Below are 19,096 nucleotides of genomic sequence, written 5' to 3' on the forward strand. Positions count from 1 at the left end.
ACCCAGGCTGGAGTGCAGTGGCACAATCTCCGTTCACTGCAACCTCCTCCTCCTCCTGGGTTCAAGCAATTCTCCTGCCTCTGCCTAAGTAGCTGGGACTGCAGCATGACCACACCTGGCTAATTTTTTTTTTTTTTTTTTTTTTTGTATTTTTAGTAGAGACAGAGTTTCACTATGTCAGCCATGCTGGTCTCAAACTCCTGACCTCAGGTGAGCCTCTGCACCCAGCCGTACTTTTTGTGTGTTGTTTAAACAATCTTTGCGTACTCCAAGGTCACAAAGATATTCTCCCATGTTTTCTAAAAGCTTGCCTTTGCCATTTAAATTCGCAATCCATCATCTATAGTTGATTTTTGTGTATAGTATGAAGTAAGGACTTGACTTTTTTTGGTCCCCTATATAGTTATTCAGTTACCCAGAACTGTTTATTGAAGATGTCATTCTTTCATCTGTTGCATTTCAGGATCACCTTTGTCATAAATCAAGAAGTCCTTTATGTGTGTGTCTGTCTTGTCTATCTTTGTCCCACTACTACACTGCCTTAATTATAGTAGTTTTGTGAGTCTCAGTATCTGATAGTTAAATTTTCCAGCTTTATTCCTCAGAATGCCTTGGCCATTCTTTTTTTTTTTTTTTTTTTTTGAGATGGAGTTTTGTTCTTGTTGCCCAGGCTGGAGTGCAATGGCACCATCTTCATCTTGGCTCACTGCAACCTCTGCCTCAAGGGTTTAAGCAATTCCCCTGCCTCAGCCTCCTGTGTAGCTGGGATTATAGGCATGCACAACCACACCCGGCTAATTTTGTATTTTTAGCAGAGAGGGGTTTTGCCATTTTGGTCAGGCTGGTCTCGAACTCCTGACCTCAGTTGAGTCACCCACCTCAACCTCCAAAAGTGCTGATATTATAGGCATGAGCCATCGTGCCAGCCAGCCTTGGTCATTGTTAATCATTTGTATCTCTGTATGAATTTAGATTCAGCATATCAACTTCCGTACGCACAAAGAAGCCTTCGTATATTTGGATTGGGATTGAAATTAATATGTCCATCAGTTTGGGAAGAATTGATATATTTACAATATTGAGTCTTCTGCCCCATGAACTTGATGTATTTCTTCATTCATTTAGTTTTTTAAAAAAATTTCTTTCAATAATGTATAGTTTTCAGTATAGAGGGCTTCCCACTCTTCTTTTTTGTTTTCTGTTTTTTGTTTATTTTTTTTGTTTGTTTGTTTTTGTTTTTGAGACAGATTCTTGCTCTGTCGCCCAGGTGGAGTACAGTGGCACGATCTCGGCTCCCTGCAATCTCTGCCTCCCAGGTTCAAGCAATTCTCCTGTCTCAGCCTCCCTAGTACCTGGGATTACAGATACCTGCCGCCATCCCACCCAGCTAATTTTTGTATTTTTAGTAGAGACAGGATTTCACCATATTGGTCAGGCTGGTCTTGAACTCCTGACCTCAGGTGATCCACTCACCTCAGTGTCCCAAAATGCTGGGATTACAGATGTGAGCCACTGTGCCTCACCCTCCACTCTTTTTTGCTTAGATTTATTTCTAGGTGTTTTGTTTTGTTTTGTTTTGTTTTTTGGCAGGGGTGGAGAGAGATTGTTTTTAGGGTTTTTTGTTTGTTTTCTCATGTTACCCAGGCTGGAGTGCAATGGCGCGATCTCGGCTCACCGCAACCTCCGCCTCCTGGGTTCAGGCAATTCTCCTGCCTCAGCCTCCTGAGTAGCTGGGATTACAGGCACGCACCACCATGCCCAGCTAATTTTTTGTATTTTTAGTAGAGACGGGGTTTCACCATGCTGACCCGGATGGTCTCGATCTCTTGACCTCGTGATCCACCCGCCTCGGCCTCCCAAAGTGCTGGGATTACAGGCTTGAGCCACCGCTCCCGGCCCTGGTTTTTTTTATGGAGCCTCTCTCTCTTGCCCACGCTGGAGTAAAGTGTTGTGGTCTTGGTTCACTGCAACCTCCACCTCCCAGGTTCAAGTGATTCTTCTGCCTCAGCCTCCCAAGTAGCTGGGGTTACAGCTCATGTCACCACACCTGGCTAATTTTTTGTATTTTTAGTAGAAATGGGGTTTCACCATGTTATCCAGACAGGTCTCAAACTCCTGACCTCAGGTGATCTGCCCACCTCAGCCTTCCAAAGTGCTGGGATTACAGGCGTGAGCCACCGCACCTGGCCTATTTTTGGCTTTTGATGCTGTGGAAAATTTTTTTTTTACTTTGTATTTGCTTATAGAAATAAATTCATTTGTGTATATCAGCCATGTATCCAGCCACTTTTTCCACATTCATTTATTAGTTCTAACAGTTTATAGATTTTTTAAATTTTTGTAATTTTTTTTTTTTTTAGAGATGGGGTCTCACTCTGTTTGCTCAGGCTGGTCTCAAACTCCTGGGCTCAAGCTATCATCCTGCCTCAGCCTTCCAAAGTGCTGGGATTATAGGCTTGAGCCACTTGCCCACCCAGTTTATAGATTCTTTTGGATTTTTCTGTGCACGTAATCATATCATCTGCCATCCATGAATAATGGCAGTTTTAGTTCTTATTTCCAATGTTTATATATTTTACTTCATTTTCTTTCTTTATTATACTGGCTGGGACCTCAGCTACAGTGTTGAATACAAGTGGTGAATAAAAGCAGGAATCTTTGTCTCATTTCTGATCTCGGGGAAGGCTTTAAATAATTTACCATAAGGCATGATGTTTTGCTTTGGAGTTTTGTTTGCTTGGTTTTTGATTGTTTGTAGATACTCTTTGATCAGATTACAGACATTTTCTTTATTCCTAGTTTGCTCTAAGGTGGTAGTGTTAAGAGCGGGAGCCTTGTGATGTTGCCCAGCCTGCCCTCAAATTCCTGGGCCCAAGCAATTCTCCTGCCTCAGTCTTCCAAGTATCCAGGACTACAGGCACGTGCCACTGAGCCCAGCTTGGTTTTTTTCTGGGGGGTGGGGTGGGTGTGTGTGTGTGTGTGTGTGTGTGTGTGTGTGTGTGTGTGTTCTGGTTTTTTTGTGTGTGTGTGTGTTTTTTTTAAGACAGAGTCTCACTCTGTCCCCAGGCTGAAGTGCGTGGTGTGATCTTGGCTCGCTGCAACCTCCGCCTTCCAGGTTCAAGCGATTCTCCTGCCTCAGCCTTCTGAGTAGCTGGGATTACAGGTATACACCACCATGCCCAGCTAATTTTTGTATTTTTGGTAGAGACAGGGGTTTCACCATGGTGTTCAGGCTGGTCTCGAACTCCTGACCTGGTGATCTTACCACCTCGGCCTCCCAAAGTGCTGGGATTACAGGTGTGAGCCACCATGCTTGCTGGTTTTTGTTTGTTTTAAATCATGAATGTGTTTGATTTTCATGAATTCAGGACAGGCATTGGGTGGTATGATCAGGTGGATTTTTTCTTCTTGCGTTATTTATAAGATTATTTAATTTTTATTCAAATGTCTTACTACTCTTGCATTAAGGAAATCAAACTTGGTTGTGGTGTATTGTCTTTCTTCTATATTACTTGATTCTATTTGTGCATGCTTATTTGTGAGAAACATTAAGTTATAATTTTCCTTGTAATAGCTCTTCAGGGTTTTAGTATTAAGATTAAAGAGGACTCATTAATGAAGTTGGCATGTATATTCTGTTTTCTATTTAAGATAGGTATTGCTCTTTTTTTTTTTTTTTTTTTTTGAGACCAAGTCTCACTCTACTGCCCAGGCTGGAGTGCAGTGGTGCAATCTCAGCTCCCTGCAGCCTCAACCTCCTGTGTGCAAGTGATCCGCCTCAGCCCCCCAAGTAGCTAGGACTACAAGAATGCACCACCACACCTGGCTAAATTTTTTTTAGTGTTTGTTAAGTTGGGAGGGTTGGGGGGTAGTTCTTGCTTTGTTGCCCAGGCTGGTCTTGAACTCCTGACCTTAAGTGATCCTTCCACCTTGGCCTCCCAAAGTGTTGGGATTACAGGTGTGAACCACTTACTGCTTATTGCTTTTGTAATTGCCCAACAGTTTCTTCCTGCCCACTCTACAGACAAAATCGATTCACTGAGACCACAGCATTGCAGTACAGAAAGAGTTTAATTGACATGAGGCTGGCCACACCACATGGGAGACAGTTATTACTCAGAGTCTCCTCCTGAAGTCTTGGCGTTTAGGTGTTTTCAAGAATAATTTGGTGTGCAGAAAACTAGGGAGTAGGTGATGCTGTTTGGTTGAGGAGGGTGTCATTGGGGTGTGTGCTGAATCCACTTGTGGCTAAGGGTCACAGGACTGTTTGAATCATAAATCACAAGTAATGCAAAAGTCTGAAAAGGCATCTCAAAAAGGCCACTCTTAGGCTCTACAATAGTGTTGTTATCTACGGGAGTAATTGTGGAAGTTACAAATCTTGTGATTGCTGGTTATCATTTAACTTACATTTTAGCATAAAGCAGGCCCCTCTCAGCATCTTAACCTAATGAAAGTGAACTTTCATTAGTTTTATAAAGGCAGTTTCCTTTGGGAAAGAGCTGTTATCTTCCTTGCTTTAAGGTTAAACTACAAATTAAATTTCTCCCAAAGTTAGTTTGGCCTGCATCCCAGAATGACCCAAGACAGCTTAGAGGTTAGAAGCATGATGGAGTCAACTATATCAGATTTCTCATACTGTCATAATTTTGCAAAGGCACTTTACTGTCTTAAATATTTGGAAGAATTCTCCAGTGTAGCCATCTGGGCCTCAAAATTTCTTTCTGGAAATGATTTTATAGCCAGTTAAAAATTTTAATAGGACTATTCAGAATTTCTGTTTCTTGTTTTGCTTCTAATAACATGTTTTTTTGCGGGGGGGGATTGGCTAACTTCATTTAAATTTCCAATTATACTGATTTAATATTTATCTTATTTTCCATTTAATATATTTCAGATCCGTAGGTTTTGTAGTATTTTTTGTAATCCTTTTTTAAATTTACATTTTTCTTACCAGTCTTTCTAGAAATGTATACTCTTTTTGAGACAGGGTCTCACTCTGTCACCCAACCTGGAGTGCAGTGGCATGATTTCAGCTCACTGCAACCTCCACCTCCCAGGTTCAAGCAGTTCTTGTGCCTCAGCCTCCCAAGTAGCTCTGACCATAGGCATGCACCACCATGCCAGGCTAATTTTTGTATTTTTAGAAGAGATGGAGTTTTGTCATTTTAGCTAGGCTGGTCTCGAAATCCTCGCCTCGTGTAATCTGCCTACCTTAGCCTCCCAAAGTGCTGGATTACAGGCATGAGCCAACATGCGCAGCCTAGAGATGTATATGCTTACTAGTTTTTTCAAAGAATCAACCTTTATTTGCAGTGATTTATTTTTCCCCTTTTATACATTTGTTTTGTTTTATTAATTTATATTCTTTCCCTTTTTGTATTTTCTTTAGATTTATTTTGCCATTCTTGTGTAATTTCTTTCTTTCTTTCTTTCTTGACCACCATGTAATTTCTTTATAGATTTTTAGATCAGTTACTTTCAGCCTTTCTTCTTTTCTGATGATTTAAGACTTACGTTTCCGTCTAAGCATAATTTTAACTGCATCTCACAATCTTGTTATGTGGCAAATGACGTTTAAAAAGTTTTGTTTTGCAAGTTCAAATGAACTTAGGTAATAAAGGATGCTCTCATCTTCCTGGTGAGAGGACACTTTACAGAAGGGAAATGTATGCCCTGTTTTTACAGCTTTTCCTGTGTCTGCTGTCATCAGTTGCCTTTATCTCAAAATAATCCTTATGCCAAAGTGGCATATTTTGGGGGGTGCATATTCGAGTTCTCTTCAGCAGATAGAGTGAGGTTGAGGTGGATCACTTTAGTCCAGTCAGCGATTTAAATGTGTCCAGGTTGGTTTGGCAATACTCAGTCTTCCTTCTGCTTCATCCCCACCCCTGACACATAACTCCCTAAGGGTTCCCCATTGAGAGTCTGGAGTTCTTCCCTAGAATTCGAGTTCTTCCACTTGGTAGGGATTTGAACACTAATCTTGTTTCCTTTTGTAACTTCAGAATTTTGTGCATGTCTTTAAGGAAAAACTGGGAGAACACTGAACTCATTACCCCCTTCTCTTATTTTTACTGGGATTCTGGCGTCTCTAACACCCTGGGACGGGTACGGTCTCAGCAAGTTTTTCTCCCTAATAATAGCTGGTTCCGTACAGACTTTTTAACCACACGGTGGATTACCTTGCTGGCTTCCCAGTTAGAGCTGATTTATCAAGACGAGGGAATTGCAATAGAGAAAGAGTTGAGTACGCAGAGAGCTGGCTAAGCAGGAGACCAAAGCTTTATTATTACTCAAATCAGCCACCCCAACAATTTGTAGCCCAGGTATTTTTTTTTTTTTTTTTTTTTTTTTTTTTTCAGATGCTTTGGAGGGCAGGGGCTAGGAAATAGGGAATGCTGATTGGTTGGGTAGAATCATAGGGAGTTGAAGCTGTTACTTGTGCTGAGTCAGTTCCTAGGTGGGGGCCACAAGACCAGATGAGCCAGTTTACAAGTCTGGGTGTCTCCAGCAAGTCCATCAGAATGCAGCATCTAAAAAATACCTCAAACACCAATCTTAGGTTTTACAATAGTAATGTTATCTGTAGGAGCAGTTGGGGGAGGTTAGTGATCTTGTGACTTCTAGCGGCATGACTTCTGAGCCATAATTTCTAATCTTGTGGCACATTTGTTGGCTTTACAAACACAGTCTGGTTCCCAAGCAAGGAAGGAGTTTGTTTCGGGGAGAGGCTATTATTATCTTTGTTTTGTTTTGTTTTGTTTTGTTTTTTGAGGACAGAGTCCTACTCTGCCGCCCAGGCTAGAATGCAGTGGTGCCATCGTGGCCCACTGCAGCCTTGACCTCCTGAGTTCGAGCCAGCCTCCTGATTCAGCCTCCCGAGTAGCTAGGACTACAAGTGTGTGCCACCACACCTGGATAAGTTTTTTATTACTAGAGGCAATGTCTTGCTATGTTGCCTGGGCTGCTCTTGAACACCTGGGCTCAAATGATCCTCCCACCCCAGCCTCCCAAAGTACTAGAATTATAGGCATGAGCCATCACACTCAGCCTTTGTTTTAAAGTCTTTGTTTTAAAGTTAAACTATAAACCACATTCCTCCCAAAATTAGGACAGGTTTGGAGATTAAAGGCAAGATGACATCAGGTAGCCTCTCTTTTATTGTTATAATTTTCTTACTGTTACAGTTTCGGTCAAGACCCCGTACTGGCCAAGCACAGTGGCTCACGCCTGTAATCCCAGCACTTTGGGAGGCTGAGATGAGCAGATCACTTGAGGTCAGGAGTTCAAGACCAGCCTGGCCAACATGATGAAACCCTGTCTCTTCTAAAAATACAAAAATTTAGCTGGGCATGGTGGCAGGCGCTGGTAATCCCAGCTACTCGGGTGGCTGAGACAGGAGAATTATTTAAATTCGTGAGGCGGAGGTTGCAGTGAGCCAAGATAATGCCGCTGCACTCCAGCCTGAGTGACAGAGTGAGACTCCAACTCAAAAAAAAAAACAGTACTTATAAATCAAGTAATTAGAGTATCCTAGTTGTTCTAATTTATTAAATATGTGTTCAGTCAGCATTATCCCTGTATGCTATGGCACGTTTAGTTTAACTAAAAGTATAGGCATAGATTATTATTATTATTCAGTTGTGTTTTTCAGTCTTAGGGGAGAATTTGGCCCATTTTGAATATGCTGTTAAATAGGTAATGTGCCTTGCAATACAAAATTGAATATGAATCACATAAAATGAATAAAAACTATAATTAAGGTAAGTAGTGGTAATGTTTTTTGGGTTTTTTTTGCTTCATTTGTTTTATTTTGAGATGGAGTTTTGCTTTTGTCACCCAGGCTAGAGTGCACTGGCACGATCTTGACTCACAGCAGCCTCCACCTCCTGGGTTCAAGCCATTCTCCAGCCAATCTCAGCTTCCCGAGTAGCTGGGATTATAGGTGCCTGCCACCATGCCTGGCTAATTCTTCTATCGTTAGTAGAGAGGAAGTTTCACCACGTTGGCCAGGCTGGTCTCAAGCTCCTGACTTCAGGTGATCCGCCCACCTCAGCCTCCAAAGTGCTCAGATTATAGGCATGAGCCACTGTGCCCAGCTGATAGTGGTAATGTTTTTTAAAGCAAAGTGAATTGTAGGCATTAAAATTAAGTAAGGCCAGGTACAGTGGTGTTCACCTGTAATCCCAACACTTTGGGAGGCCAAGGCAGGCGGATGACTTGACATCAGGAATTCATTAACCAGCCTGGATAATTTGATGAAACCTCATCTTTACTAAATATGTATTAAAAAATTAGCCCGGCATGGTGATACACACCCGTAATCCTAGCTACTCGGGAGGCTGAGGTGGGAGGATCACTTGAATCTTGGAGGAGGAGGTTGCAGTGAGCCAAGATTATGCCACTGCACAGCAGCCTGAGTGACAGAGCAAGACTCTGTCTCAAAAAAAAATTAAGTAATTTTTTAGGGTAAGTATTAGGTACAAGAAATATATACCAAGAATATATATACCAAATAATGTTTGATATTTAATATTGAAAATTACATTGAAAGGTTGACAACAATTTCTTAGCACAGGCGATAAAGCTGAGAACCAAAGGTCTTTTATTTTTCTGTTTGTAACTTTGAAAAATACACGTTTTTTGTTACCTTTTAGAAGTAGAAATGCCTGAATAACTCCCCTGGTTTTTGTTTTGGTTTGTTTTTTTTGGGATTTTTACTATTTTTAAGAGTCACGGTCTTGCTGTGTTGCTCAGGCTAGCTCAAGCAGTTCTTGACCTCAGCCTCAGAAGTAGCTGGAACTGTAGACGTGAGCCACTGTGGCCAGCTACTCCCCTGTTTTAATGGGACATTGGTAATGAGCCACCCTAGTAGTAGCAGCAGCAGCAGCAGCAGTAGTAGTGACCACTCTATTATTATGATTTATTTATTTATTTTTAATTGAGACAGAGTCTTGCTCTGTCACCCAGGCTGAAGTACAATGACGTGATCTCAACTCACTGCAACCTCCACCTCTTGGGTTCAAGCAGTTCTCCTGCCTCAGCCTCCCAAGTAGTTGGGATTACAGGCACCCACCGCCATGCCTAGCTAATTTTTGTATTTTTTAGTAGAAACAGGGTTTCACCATGTTGGCCAGGCTGGTCTCGAACTCCTGACCTCGGTGATCCACTCGTCTCAGCCTTCCAAAGTCCTAGGATTACGGGCATGAGCCACCATACCCGGCCTATTTCTTTCTTTCTTTTTTTTTTTTTTTAATTTGACACCCAGTAAAGACAATTAGAATCCAATCCAAAAGTGTGCAGTATGTGAACCATCTCTGTTAACATTCACCTGAAAGTAAAAACGCTAATAAGTGCCTTGATTGGTGGGGGTTTACATTCTAACAATATTAAGCTGCTCTCCACCAAACTTCTTTTGCCGCCTGCTTTAGGTCCTATAAGCTCAGTGGAATTGAATCATACTCATTTAACTTCCTCAAAACCAACTAAAACAACAAACAACCTTAGTCTTCACTGTTGAGGAAAATTTAACAGAAGTTTATCATGTAAACTTTTGAGCTCCTTAGAGCCTAAGTCCTGGCAATGTGATGATTTAAGGGTTTTTTCAACCAGATAATCAAAAGCTAAGACATTTTTTAAGAAGTTTTCAAAGGTATGCTTTATAGATTTTCTACTTATCTGCTGACTTTAGAATTTAACATCTATATTCGAATACAGTTTTGATATATTCTTGGACTTCTGTCTTCTGCATTTTTGTTCCTACTTATTTGGGTTTTTCTGGGTTTTTTTGTTTGTTTGTTTTTGAGACAGGGTCTCACTCTGTCACCCAGGCTAGAGTAGTGTGATCATGGCTCACTATAGCCTTGACCTCCCCCGCTCAGGTGATCTTCCCACTTCAGCCTCCCGGGTAGCTGGGAATACAAGTACATGCTACCACACCCAGCTATTTGTTTTTTAGTTTTTATAGAGACAGGGTTTCACTATGTTGCCCAGGGTGGTCTCAAACTCCTGGGCTCAAGTGATCCACCTGCCTCAGCCTCCCAAAGTGCTGGCCTTGCAAATGTGAACTACCATACCTGGCCTTGTCCTACTTTGTGACAAAACTTTTTCTGTTGCTAATTACCTGATCTTGACTTATGCGAGACCTGTTTAAGTTGTCACCCAGCATCAATAACACTCTAGAATCCTAGGAGAGATTAACTATTGAGGCTGGAAGGTGTTGGGGGAAAGATCCATGATCTTTTGTATCAGAATAAAAAAACGAAGCATTCCAAGTAATATTGACTCTACTAGGGCAGATTAACACCATCCAAATGGCAAAGAGCAAAATGTTTGAAGTTATATTGTGTTATGGAGGGCATGAGGGGTGTGGCCTACATTGTAGGTAGAAATATAAATTGTTAAGCCTCTTTGTGGAAACAGTTTGGTGATATTAAAATTTATTATGTACATACTGTTTATCCGATTAATTCCGCTTTAGGAAATTATTCTACAAATATTCCTAAAACTATACACAGTGGTTATTTGTTGCAACGTGTTTTTTAATAATATAAAACTGGAAACAATCCAAATGTCTGACCAGTCAGGGCCTGGCTAAATAAAATCTGATACAAAAGTATACCTGGTTAAAAAGAATGAGGAGCATTTGTAAGAACTGATATGGGACATTGTCCCATATCAAAATAAAAAATGTACAAAACAGTCTTTATAATATGCTATCCTTTGTGGGAAAGAGATAGATATAATACTTGTGTATGTATTATATACATACTTGTGTATACTTAATATATACTTTACGTATTTATACATTTTATATATATGTATATTATATATAGTATATATTCTATAATTATGTGTGTGTGTGTGTGTGTGTGTGTGTGTATAAAATACAGGCTCACTCTCTATGTATAATACACATATACCATCTCTGCAAGAATGTGCAAGGAGCTGCTGTTAACAGGGTTTGCTTTTAGAAGGGAGACCTCAGGAGCTAGGAGACTTACTTTTCCCTGTTGTATTTGGTATTATTTACATGTATTTGCTTATTCAAAAAATTATACACACACACACACACACAAAGAAACAACAACAAAATATTATCAACTAAGGAAATGAATAAATCTCAACTAAGGAAATGAAGAGAAAATATTGTTTCATACTGAGTTCTAGAGAATCTAAACCTAAACCTCTGGATCCTAGAATAATTATACCATACCATTATAGGTGTCTAAATGTCTCAGTTAAGGAAAATTTGCAGCCTGATTCAGAGCCCCCACCCTGAATTATCTTTGAATAATGAGCCTTGGAACTGTCTTCTAACGTTCTGGCATCTGATGTAATTTTTGCTTCATACACGTGGCAATTGGAGTAAGTAATTGTTACTTAGAAATACACAGTTATGCATTTATGAAGTATAGTTGTGTTGAAAACGGTCTAAAATGAAAAAACTAAACAATGTTGGTGACTTTTTTTTTAGTCTCCTAGTACATAGTTTTTGATTACCATGCATTCTGATAACACTGTGTTTTAGGCTCGAATGCTCATCACAGAAGAAAACCTGATGACCATTATCATTAAGACTTTTATGGATCATTTGAGACATCGAGATGCCCAGGGCAGATTTCAGTTTGAACGATATACTGCTTTACAAGCCTTCAAATTTAGGAGAGTTCAGAGCCTTATTTTAGATCTCAAGTAAGTTTTTGTTTAATTATTAAACCAGTTGCAACTTGTAGAAAGTCAGTGTTTATGTTCATTGCCACTGTGTGTGCTTTATCTTATTCAGGTATGTGTTAATTAGCAAACCAACTGAATGGTCAGATGAGCTGAGGCAGAAGTTCCTAGAAGGGTTCGATGCCTTTTTGGAATTACTAAAATGTATGCAGGTATGTAAAAAACTGTTACATTTTTCTTTTTCCTTTTTTTTTTTTTTCTCTTTTCTCTTTTTTTAAGAGATGGGGGTCTCACTATGTTGCCCAGGGTGGAGTGCAGTGGCTAGTTGTAGACATAACCATAGTACACTACATGTTTGAACTCCTGGGCTCTAGCAATTTTCCTGCCTCAGCCTCCTAAATTGCTTGTGTCTAGAGGTGCAGGCACAGGCCCGGCTTCTTTGTTGTTGTTGTTCATTGAAATGAACAGCTTTCTGTGTGTGCATCTTTTCATTTTGTGCACATTTCCAAAAGATCAGTTTGGATGGCTGTAATTTGGACCAGGAAGCTCCTCTTTAATTGGAGACTCTTAGAAAGGTATGGAGCAGAGGAGATCCCAGCAAAGATTCTGGCGTCTACTGCTCTTGGGTTTTTTCTGTTACTTTGTTCGATTTTTTTTTTTTTTAAGACAGATAGTCGTTCTGTCGCCCAGGCTGGAGTGCAGTGGCGCAATCTCAGCTCACTGCAAGCTCTGCCTCCAGAGTTCAAGTGATTCTCCTGCCTCAGACTCCCTAGTAGGTGGGGTTGCAGGTATACACCACACATCCAGCTAATTTTTTGTGGCTTTAGTAGATATGGGGTTTCACCAAGTTGTCCAGGCTGGTCTTGAACGCCTGACCTCAAGTGATCCCCACACAACCTCCCAAAGTGCTAGGATTACAGGCATGAGCTACCATACCTGGCCTGTTTTTTTTTTTTTTTTTTAGACACAGTTTTTCACTCTGTCGCCCAGGCTGGAGTGCGGTGGCACAGTCTTGGCTTTGGCTCACTACAAACTCCGCCTCCTGGGTTCGTTCGCCTACCTCAGCTTTCTGAGTAGCTGGGATCTCAGGTACCTGCCACCATTCCCTGCTAATTTTGTATTTTTAGTAGAGACAAGGTTTCACCAAGTTCTCAAGGCTGGTCTCAAACTTCTGACCTCAAGTGATCAAGCCTGCCTCAGCCTCCCAGCGTGCTGGGATTACAGGTGTGAGTCACTACGCCAGCCACTTTTGTATTTCTTTTGGTTTCCACTAATGTTCTTTTTTTAGAGGTTACAAGTTTATTTTTTTTAATATGCTTTCTTGGAAGTATAGTCAAGTTATTTGAGAAACTGTAGTTGTTTTTTATTTTGCTTTTTAATGTTTCCATATTTCTTTTTCTCTCCTTCATGTGATATTTATATAATACAGTGTAGACCTTTTTCCCCTGTTCAATTCTCTTTTTAGGAAACATCCCTATATACAAAACAGAATCTAGAAGTAGAAACCAACAGGTATATTTAACCAGTTATAACTGTAAGAAGATAGGTGACGTCTCTAAAAACCTGAGCAAGTACTGTTATGATTTCTTTAGTAGCCACCTGGCTTTCTTAAGAAAAGGAATGACCAAAGTTGACTTATCTTTATTTTTATTTATTTAAATTTTTTTATTTTTGAGGTAGAGTCTTGCTCTATTACCCAGGCTGGAGTGCAATGGCATGATCTTATCTTACTGCAGCCTCTCTCTGCCTCCCAGGTTCAAGTGATTCTTCTGCCTCAGCTTCCCGAGTAGCTGGGATTATAGGCACATGCCACCATGCCTGGCTAATTTTTGTATTGTTAGCAGAGATAAGGTTTTGCAATGCTGGCCAGGCTGGTCTTGAACTCCTGACCTCAAGTGATCCCCACATCTCAACCTCCCAGAGTGCTGGGATTACAGGCATGGACCACCATACCTCGCCTAACTTACCATTTTTAGGGAACATTCTAATTCCTAGGTTGGGTGGTAGTTCATGGGTGTTTATTATAATACTACTGTGTTTTTCATTTATCTATAAAAACAGTAGCTACTTTGGTCATTTTTGATACTTGAAGTATTCTGTATTCTCTATTATTTAATAAGTTCTGACATAGTAGAATAGTTAGGCTAGTTTCTGAACAGTAATTTTAATTAAAAGCTGTTTATTGTTTTGCCATCTTTCAGGCTCTATGAAAACTTTTAATTGCATATTAGGAAATATTAAAGCTTTAATATATTATAAAATACATTTATAAATTCAATAACCTTTTAAAAACTTGTCACATTTCTTTTACAATTTTTTTCTGTAGACAGCAGAGCTAAAAAGGATGTGAAAGATTATTTCAGTGAAATATTGAAGTATTTTATTGCCTAACACAGATTTAGAAGATACCTCTGAAATAATGCATTTACTGGAATTTTTAAATTTATATTTTAGAGAATATTATATACACACATAATTTTAAACACTATTATTTCTCATAGTACTTGAAGTTTCCTGTTAAAACTTGTACCTTCTATGTTTTTATAATCAATATATATTTCTTCTACATTACTTCTTAGGTTTCCCTATAAAAGAACAACTATAATTTTCATTCATATATAAATTTTTCACTTCCTTTAAGGGAATGGATCCAATTACACGTCAAGTAGGACAGCATATTGAAATGGAACCAGAGTGGGAAGCAGCCTTCACACTGCAAATGAAACTAACACATGTCATTTCGATGATGCAGGACTGGTGTGCTTCAGATGTGAGTCTCTTCTGGGCATGGGGAATAAGAGGAAAATAGAGGAGAGAGGAATAAGCAGAATCCTAAGTAAATTCTGAGGAGATCTGGAGAAAATAGTGGTGATGCTTAAGTTCATTAAACAGCATATTTTCCTTCTCCACCTATAAACTCAATAAAATTTTAAATTCTACAGCCTTAGGAAAAACTTGAAAAATAGAGAAACAAATAATCCAAATTGTCTCTTCCCTAATGTAACTATCTTTGTTGTTGTTGTTTTTTCTTCATAATATATTCTAGACTTTGAGAATATAAAAATAGTAGTTTATAAATTTATTCAAAAATAAAGGTTTATTATTGGTACATTTGTCCTGTCTTAAAATTATTTTGGCCTTCCTTTGGTGATAAAGTCTAGATGAGATCCTGTATACTTTAGGAGGTTAGGGAAAGTTTCCATAAGGTCTGAACAATGTGTAAAAGTTAATGGAACAAAGAGTAAATGATATTCCTGACTGAGAGGAGAGCTGCATTACAGTCTGTGATGTCAGAGACTAGGAAAGTCCTAGGAGCTGTAGAAAGGTCTGTGATTGGAGCACAGAGGTAGAGAACAGAGATTTGGGCACAGGAGTGTAGGGCCTTGGCCATGGAAAGAAGTTTGAATATAATTTTGTTTTCTTTTCTTTTCTTTTCTTTTCTTTTTTGGAAACAGTGCTCTCTTGCCCAGGCTAGAGTACAGTGGTGCAGTCCTGGCTCACTGCAGCCTTGACCTCCCTGGACTCAGGTCATCCTCCCACCTCAGCCTCCCAAGTAGCTGGAACAACAGGCAAACACCATCATACCTAGCTAATTTTTTTATTTTTTGTAGAGACAGTGTTTCACCATGTTGCCCAAGCTGGTCCTGAACTCCTGGGCTCAAGCAATCTGCCTCTGTCAGCCTCCCAAAGTCTTGGAATTATAGGCGTGAGCCACCACACTCAGCCTGCATTTTATTCTAATTGAAGTGGGAAGCCTTTAGAGATTACCATCTCTATTAAATTTCCTGCTTAACTCTTGCCCCGTTTATCCATTCTCCATTCAGCGACATGATTCAATTTACATGTTTTTTAAAATTGCTCTGTATGGAGAATGGATGAAGGGGGCAAGAGTGAGAGAAGGGAATTTAATAGAGAGATGCTTGGCAATGCCTTGGAGTTACTAGAGATGGAGAAAAGTGGCAAGTTTTGAGAGAAACTTAGAAGATGAAGCTGCCAGCTTGATAATAGATTGAACAATGGGGAATGGAGGAAAGGAGGGTATTAGAATACCTTCTAGATTTCCACAGCTATATGGGTAAATGTATCATTCACTGAGACAGGGGACATTGGAAGAGGGACCCAGTTTGGGAGGGAGGACTGAGTTTGGTTTTGCCCATATTGTTATTTGAGCTACTTACTCATCATTGAATTTGAGGTGCTTATTCAATGTTGTAGAAACTCAACCTTTTGAGTAACTTACGGAAAAACCCCTCTTTTTTTAGGAAAAAGTGTTAATTGAAGCTTACAAGAAATGTCTTGCTGTACTGATGCAGTGTCATGGTGGTTATACTGATGGTGAACAGCCAATCACGCTAAGCATTTGTGGACATTCAGTGGAAACTATCAGATACTGTGTTTCCCAAGAGAAAGTTAGCATTCACCTCCCAGTTTCTCGCTTACTTGCAGGTAAAGCATTTTCCCTAAAATAAAACCTTAAAATTGTCTTTTAAATTGTTGTTTGTGGTTAATATCTGTGAATACTTACTTTCTGTCTGTCAGACATTATTCTGTGATTTTTACATCATTGATTTGTCCAGTCATCACATAGTCCGGTGAAGTAGGTATTATTATTAAGCTTGCTTCACAGATGGGAAGACAGGGGCATAGAGGGTGACATGGCTTTAGTAAGTCACACAACAAGAAAGCATAAGTTGGCATTATAAGGAAGTTTGTCCCCAGAGGCCATGTTTATAGCCATTATGCCATAGTGCTTCTTTAGGCTTAACTACAGATACCACGTTTTATCATTTAACTGAATCTAGCTTAAAAGTCTGTGTTGTTGGCAAGTACTAGAGCAAATAAATAAATAAATAATAAATAAAATTCTGTGTTGTTACCATCAAATTAATCTGTCACTTAAGCAATTGCTAATAACTTAAAGCCACCCTAGGTTTTCTATTCTCCTTTTTTTTCTCTAAGCTGTTTTTTTTTTTTTTTTGAGATAGTCTAACTGTGTCACCAGGCGCCAGGCTGGAGTGCAGTGGCGCTATCTCCGCTCACTGCAACCTCCACCTCCTGAGTTCAAGCAATTCTCCTGCCTCAGCCTCCCGAGTAGCTAGAACTACAGGCACACGCCACCACGCTCAGCTAATTTTTTGTATTTTTTAGTAGAGAGGGGGTTTCACCATGTCGGCCTGGATGGTCTTGATCTCTTGACCTTGTGATCCACCCACCTTGGCTTCCCAAAGTGCTAGGATTACAGGCGTGAGCCACCACGCCCAGCCGCTATTTCATATATTTATGGATAGCCTCTTACAAAACAGGTCAAGGACAAGGCCATAATGGAGTGATAATTCTTTTAATTTCAAGTAGTTGATTTATAAGCCACTTGTAATTAATTAGTAGAATATCTGAAGCTGTCATCTTAAAGTGGCCAAAGACTTTGAATATACACTTGATCCATCTCTGCAGACTAATTTCAGTACAGCTTTTGTATTTCTTGATTCTAGGTATTCTTGTCTTGCTCACACCCTGGTGTTTTCTTTAGTTCCATTTTAATTCGGAGAATAGAAATTCTGAAGGTAGATATTTTTACTCATTGTAAAATATGTAGTTCATGTTAAGTTTGTGGATCAGTAGCTTAATGTGATTGAGGGTATGTTTTTTGATTTGTTTTGTCATTTTCTGGAATATATTGTAGAGAATGTGTTTCATTTCTTCCTTAAATATTTGACAGAACTCACCAGTGAAGTCATCTTATCTGATGCTTTAGTTTTTGGAAGGTTATTAATTATTGGCTCTATTTCTTTAATCGATTCAGGCCTGTTTAGGTTATCTACTTCTCCTTGTGTGAGTTTTGATAGTTTATCTTTCAAGGAATTGGTCCATTTCATCTAAGTGAACAAATTTGTGAGCCTAGAGTTGTTAATAATATTCCTTCATTTTCCTTTTAATGTACATGGGGTCAGTAGTAATGATTCCTCTTTCATTCTGAAGGCATCTTTTTCATTGTTCTGATACCCATCTCATCCCACTGATAGACCCTTGCCATGGGTATATTATTGAAGTCACAGTCATTTAATATAATTACTTCCTCTGAGGCTTATAAAGTTGTTATTCTTAGGCATCTGAATATTAAAATGGTGCAATAGACCATTACCTAGAATGAAATCATGATCGTAAGAAGAAATCTCTCTTATTTCTGTAACTTGTTCAGGCCCAGTTTTTTTTTGTAAGTATTTTGAGCAAGTGAACTGTCGATCCTCAACACAGGCAATTTATAGCATGGTGTTTTGGAAAAGTATTGGATAGAAGGCAAGAAAGCGAGGCATGCATGGGGAAGTAGCACACAGGCATGGCTGCACATGCCCTGTGCATTCCCTTAAAAAAAGAGGGGGCAGGCAAGAAAATGAGTAGTGAGTCCTGTCTCCAAATGAGCCACTGATCTCTTCTGCCTTTAAAAATCTAATTTTATGAGAGGAAGCTGATGCTGATAGTTACCTACAGTGAAAAAAGTCAATACTCTAAAAATGTACTAATTTCTGCCTAGGTTTTTACTTCCCTAAAAGCTGTTGCGTGAATGTTTTTGAGTATTCATCTCATTGTATTTGATAAACCTTGGTCTAAGTACTTATAATCTAAGTGGAAAGCTTAGTAAACCTACCCAAAACAGTTCATGGACAGTTGGAAGGAAGTGCTAATGGAGCTTGAGCAGTAAATGTTGAGAATAAGCTATTAGAATGGCATTAGTTATACAAGTTTCCCTAGATGAAGAAAGCCTCAAACCAGGCTTGAGCAAGTAGCCAGCATCTACTGATAAGAATTTAAAGGGTGTCCTCTGTTTAAGTAATAGCACAGACAGAACACATTCAGAATAAACTGAAGGCTGGGTACAGTAGCTCATGCCTGTAATCCCAGCACTTTGGGAGGCCGAGGCAGCAGATCACCTGAGGTCAGGAGTTCGAAACCAGCCTGGTCAACATGGCAAAAACCCATCTCTGCTAAAAATACAAAAATTAGCTGGGCATGGTGGAGTGCACCTGTAGTCCCAGCTACTCTACTTGGGAGGCTAAGGCAGGAGAATCGCTTGAACACGGGAGACAGAGGTTGCTGTCAACCAAGATCCCTTGAGGTGAGAAACTAAAGAGACTTTCATCCTGAACCAGAAGTTCTGGGGAACTTAATTCAAAGGTCAGTATCAGTGCAGACTATGAATTCCAGGGCCAGTTTCTCTGTTCAGTGGCCAGAAGGATCTCTCACTACTATGCTTTAAATGGGAACAAACTCCGTGGCCCAGTGAAATATAACTCTTAAAGTTGGCATAACATGTATATAAATTGTTTTGATAGCTTTTAAAATGTCCTCAGTGTATATTAGTACATACAACTAAGACTAGTTCTAAGTGTGCCTTTGATAAGAGATTCATGAGAAGCATTAAAGA

At 39.6% G+C, this 19,096-nt stretch overlaps 1 protein-coding gene across 6 annotated transcripts in view; it reads left to right on the forward strand.

Moving 5' to 3' along the window:
• UBR2 (ubiquitin protein ligase E3 component n-recognin 2) overlaps window positions 1-19,096 on the forward strand; it is a 117,257-nt gene that overhangs the window by 46,057 nt on the left and 52,104 nt on the right. For all 6 annotated transcript variants that reach the window (XM_032299421.1, XM_032299420.1, XM_032299422.1 and 3 more), the window contains exons 12-15: window positions 11,534-11,697; window positions 11,789-11,888; window positions 14,318-14,446; window positions 15,939-16,122. In XM_032299421.1, coding sequence (XP_032155312.1) covers window positions 11,534-11,697; window positions 11,789-11,888; window positions 14,318-14,446; window positions 15,939-16,122 — 577 coding nt within the window. The remainder of the gene's footprint in view (window positions 1-11,533; window positions 11,698-11,788; window positions 11,889-14,317; window positions 14,447-15,938; window positions 16,123-19,096) is intronic.

The sequence above is a fragment of the Sapajus apella genome, unplaced genomic scaffold (genome assembly GCF_009761245.1).
Source record: "Sapajus apella isolate SASKATOON/1434 unplaced genomic scaffold, GSC_monkey_1.0 scaffold41, whole genome shotgun sequence".
Classification (NCBI taxonomy): Eukaryota; Metazoa; Chordata; class Mammalia; order Primates; family Cebidae; genus Sapajus; species Sapajus apella.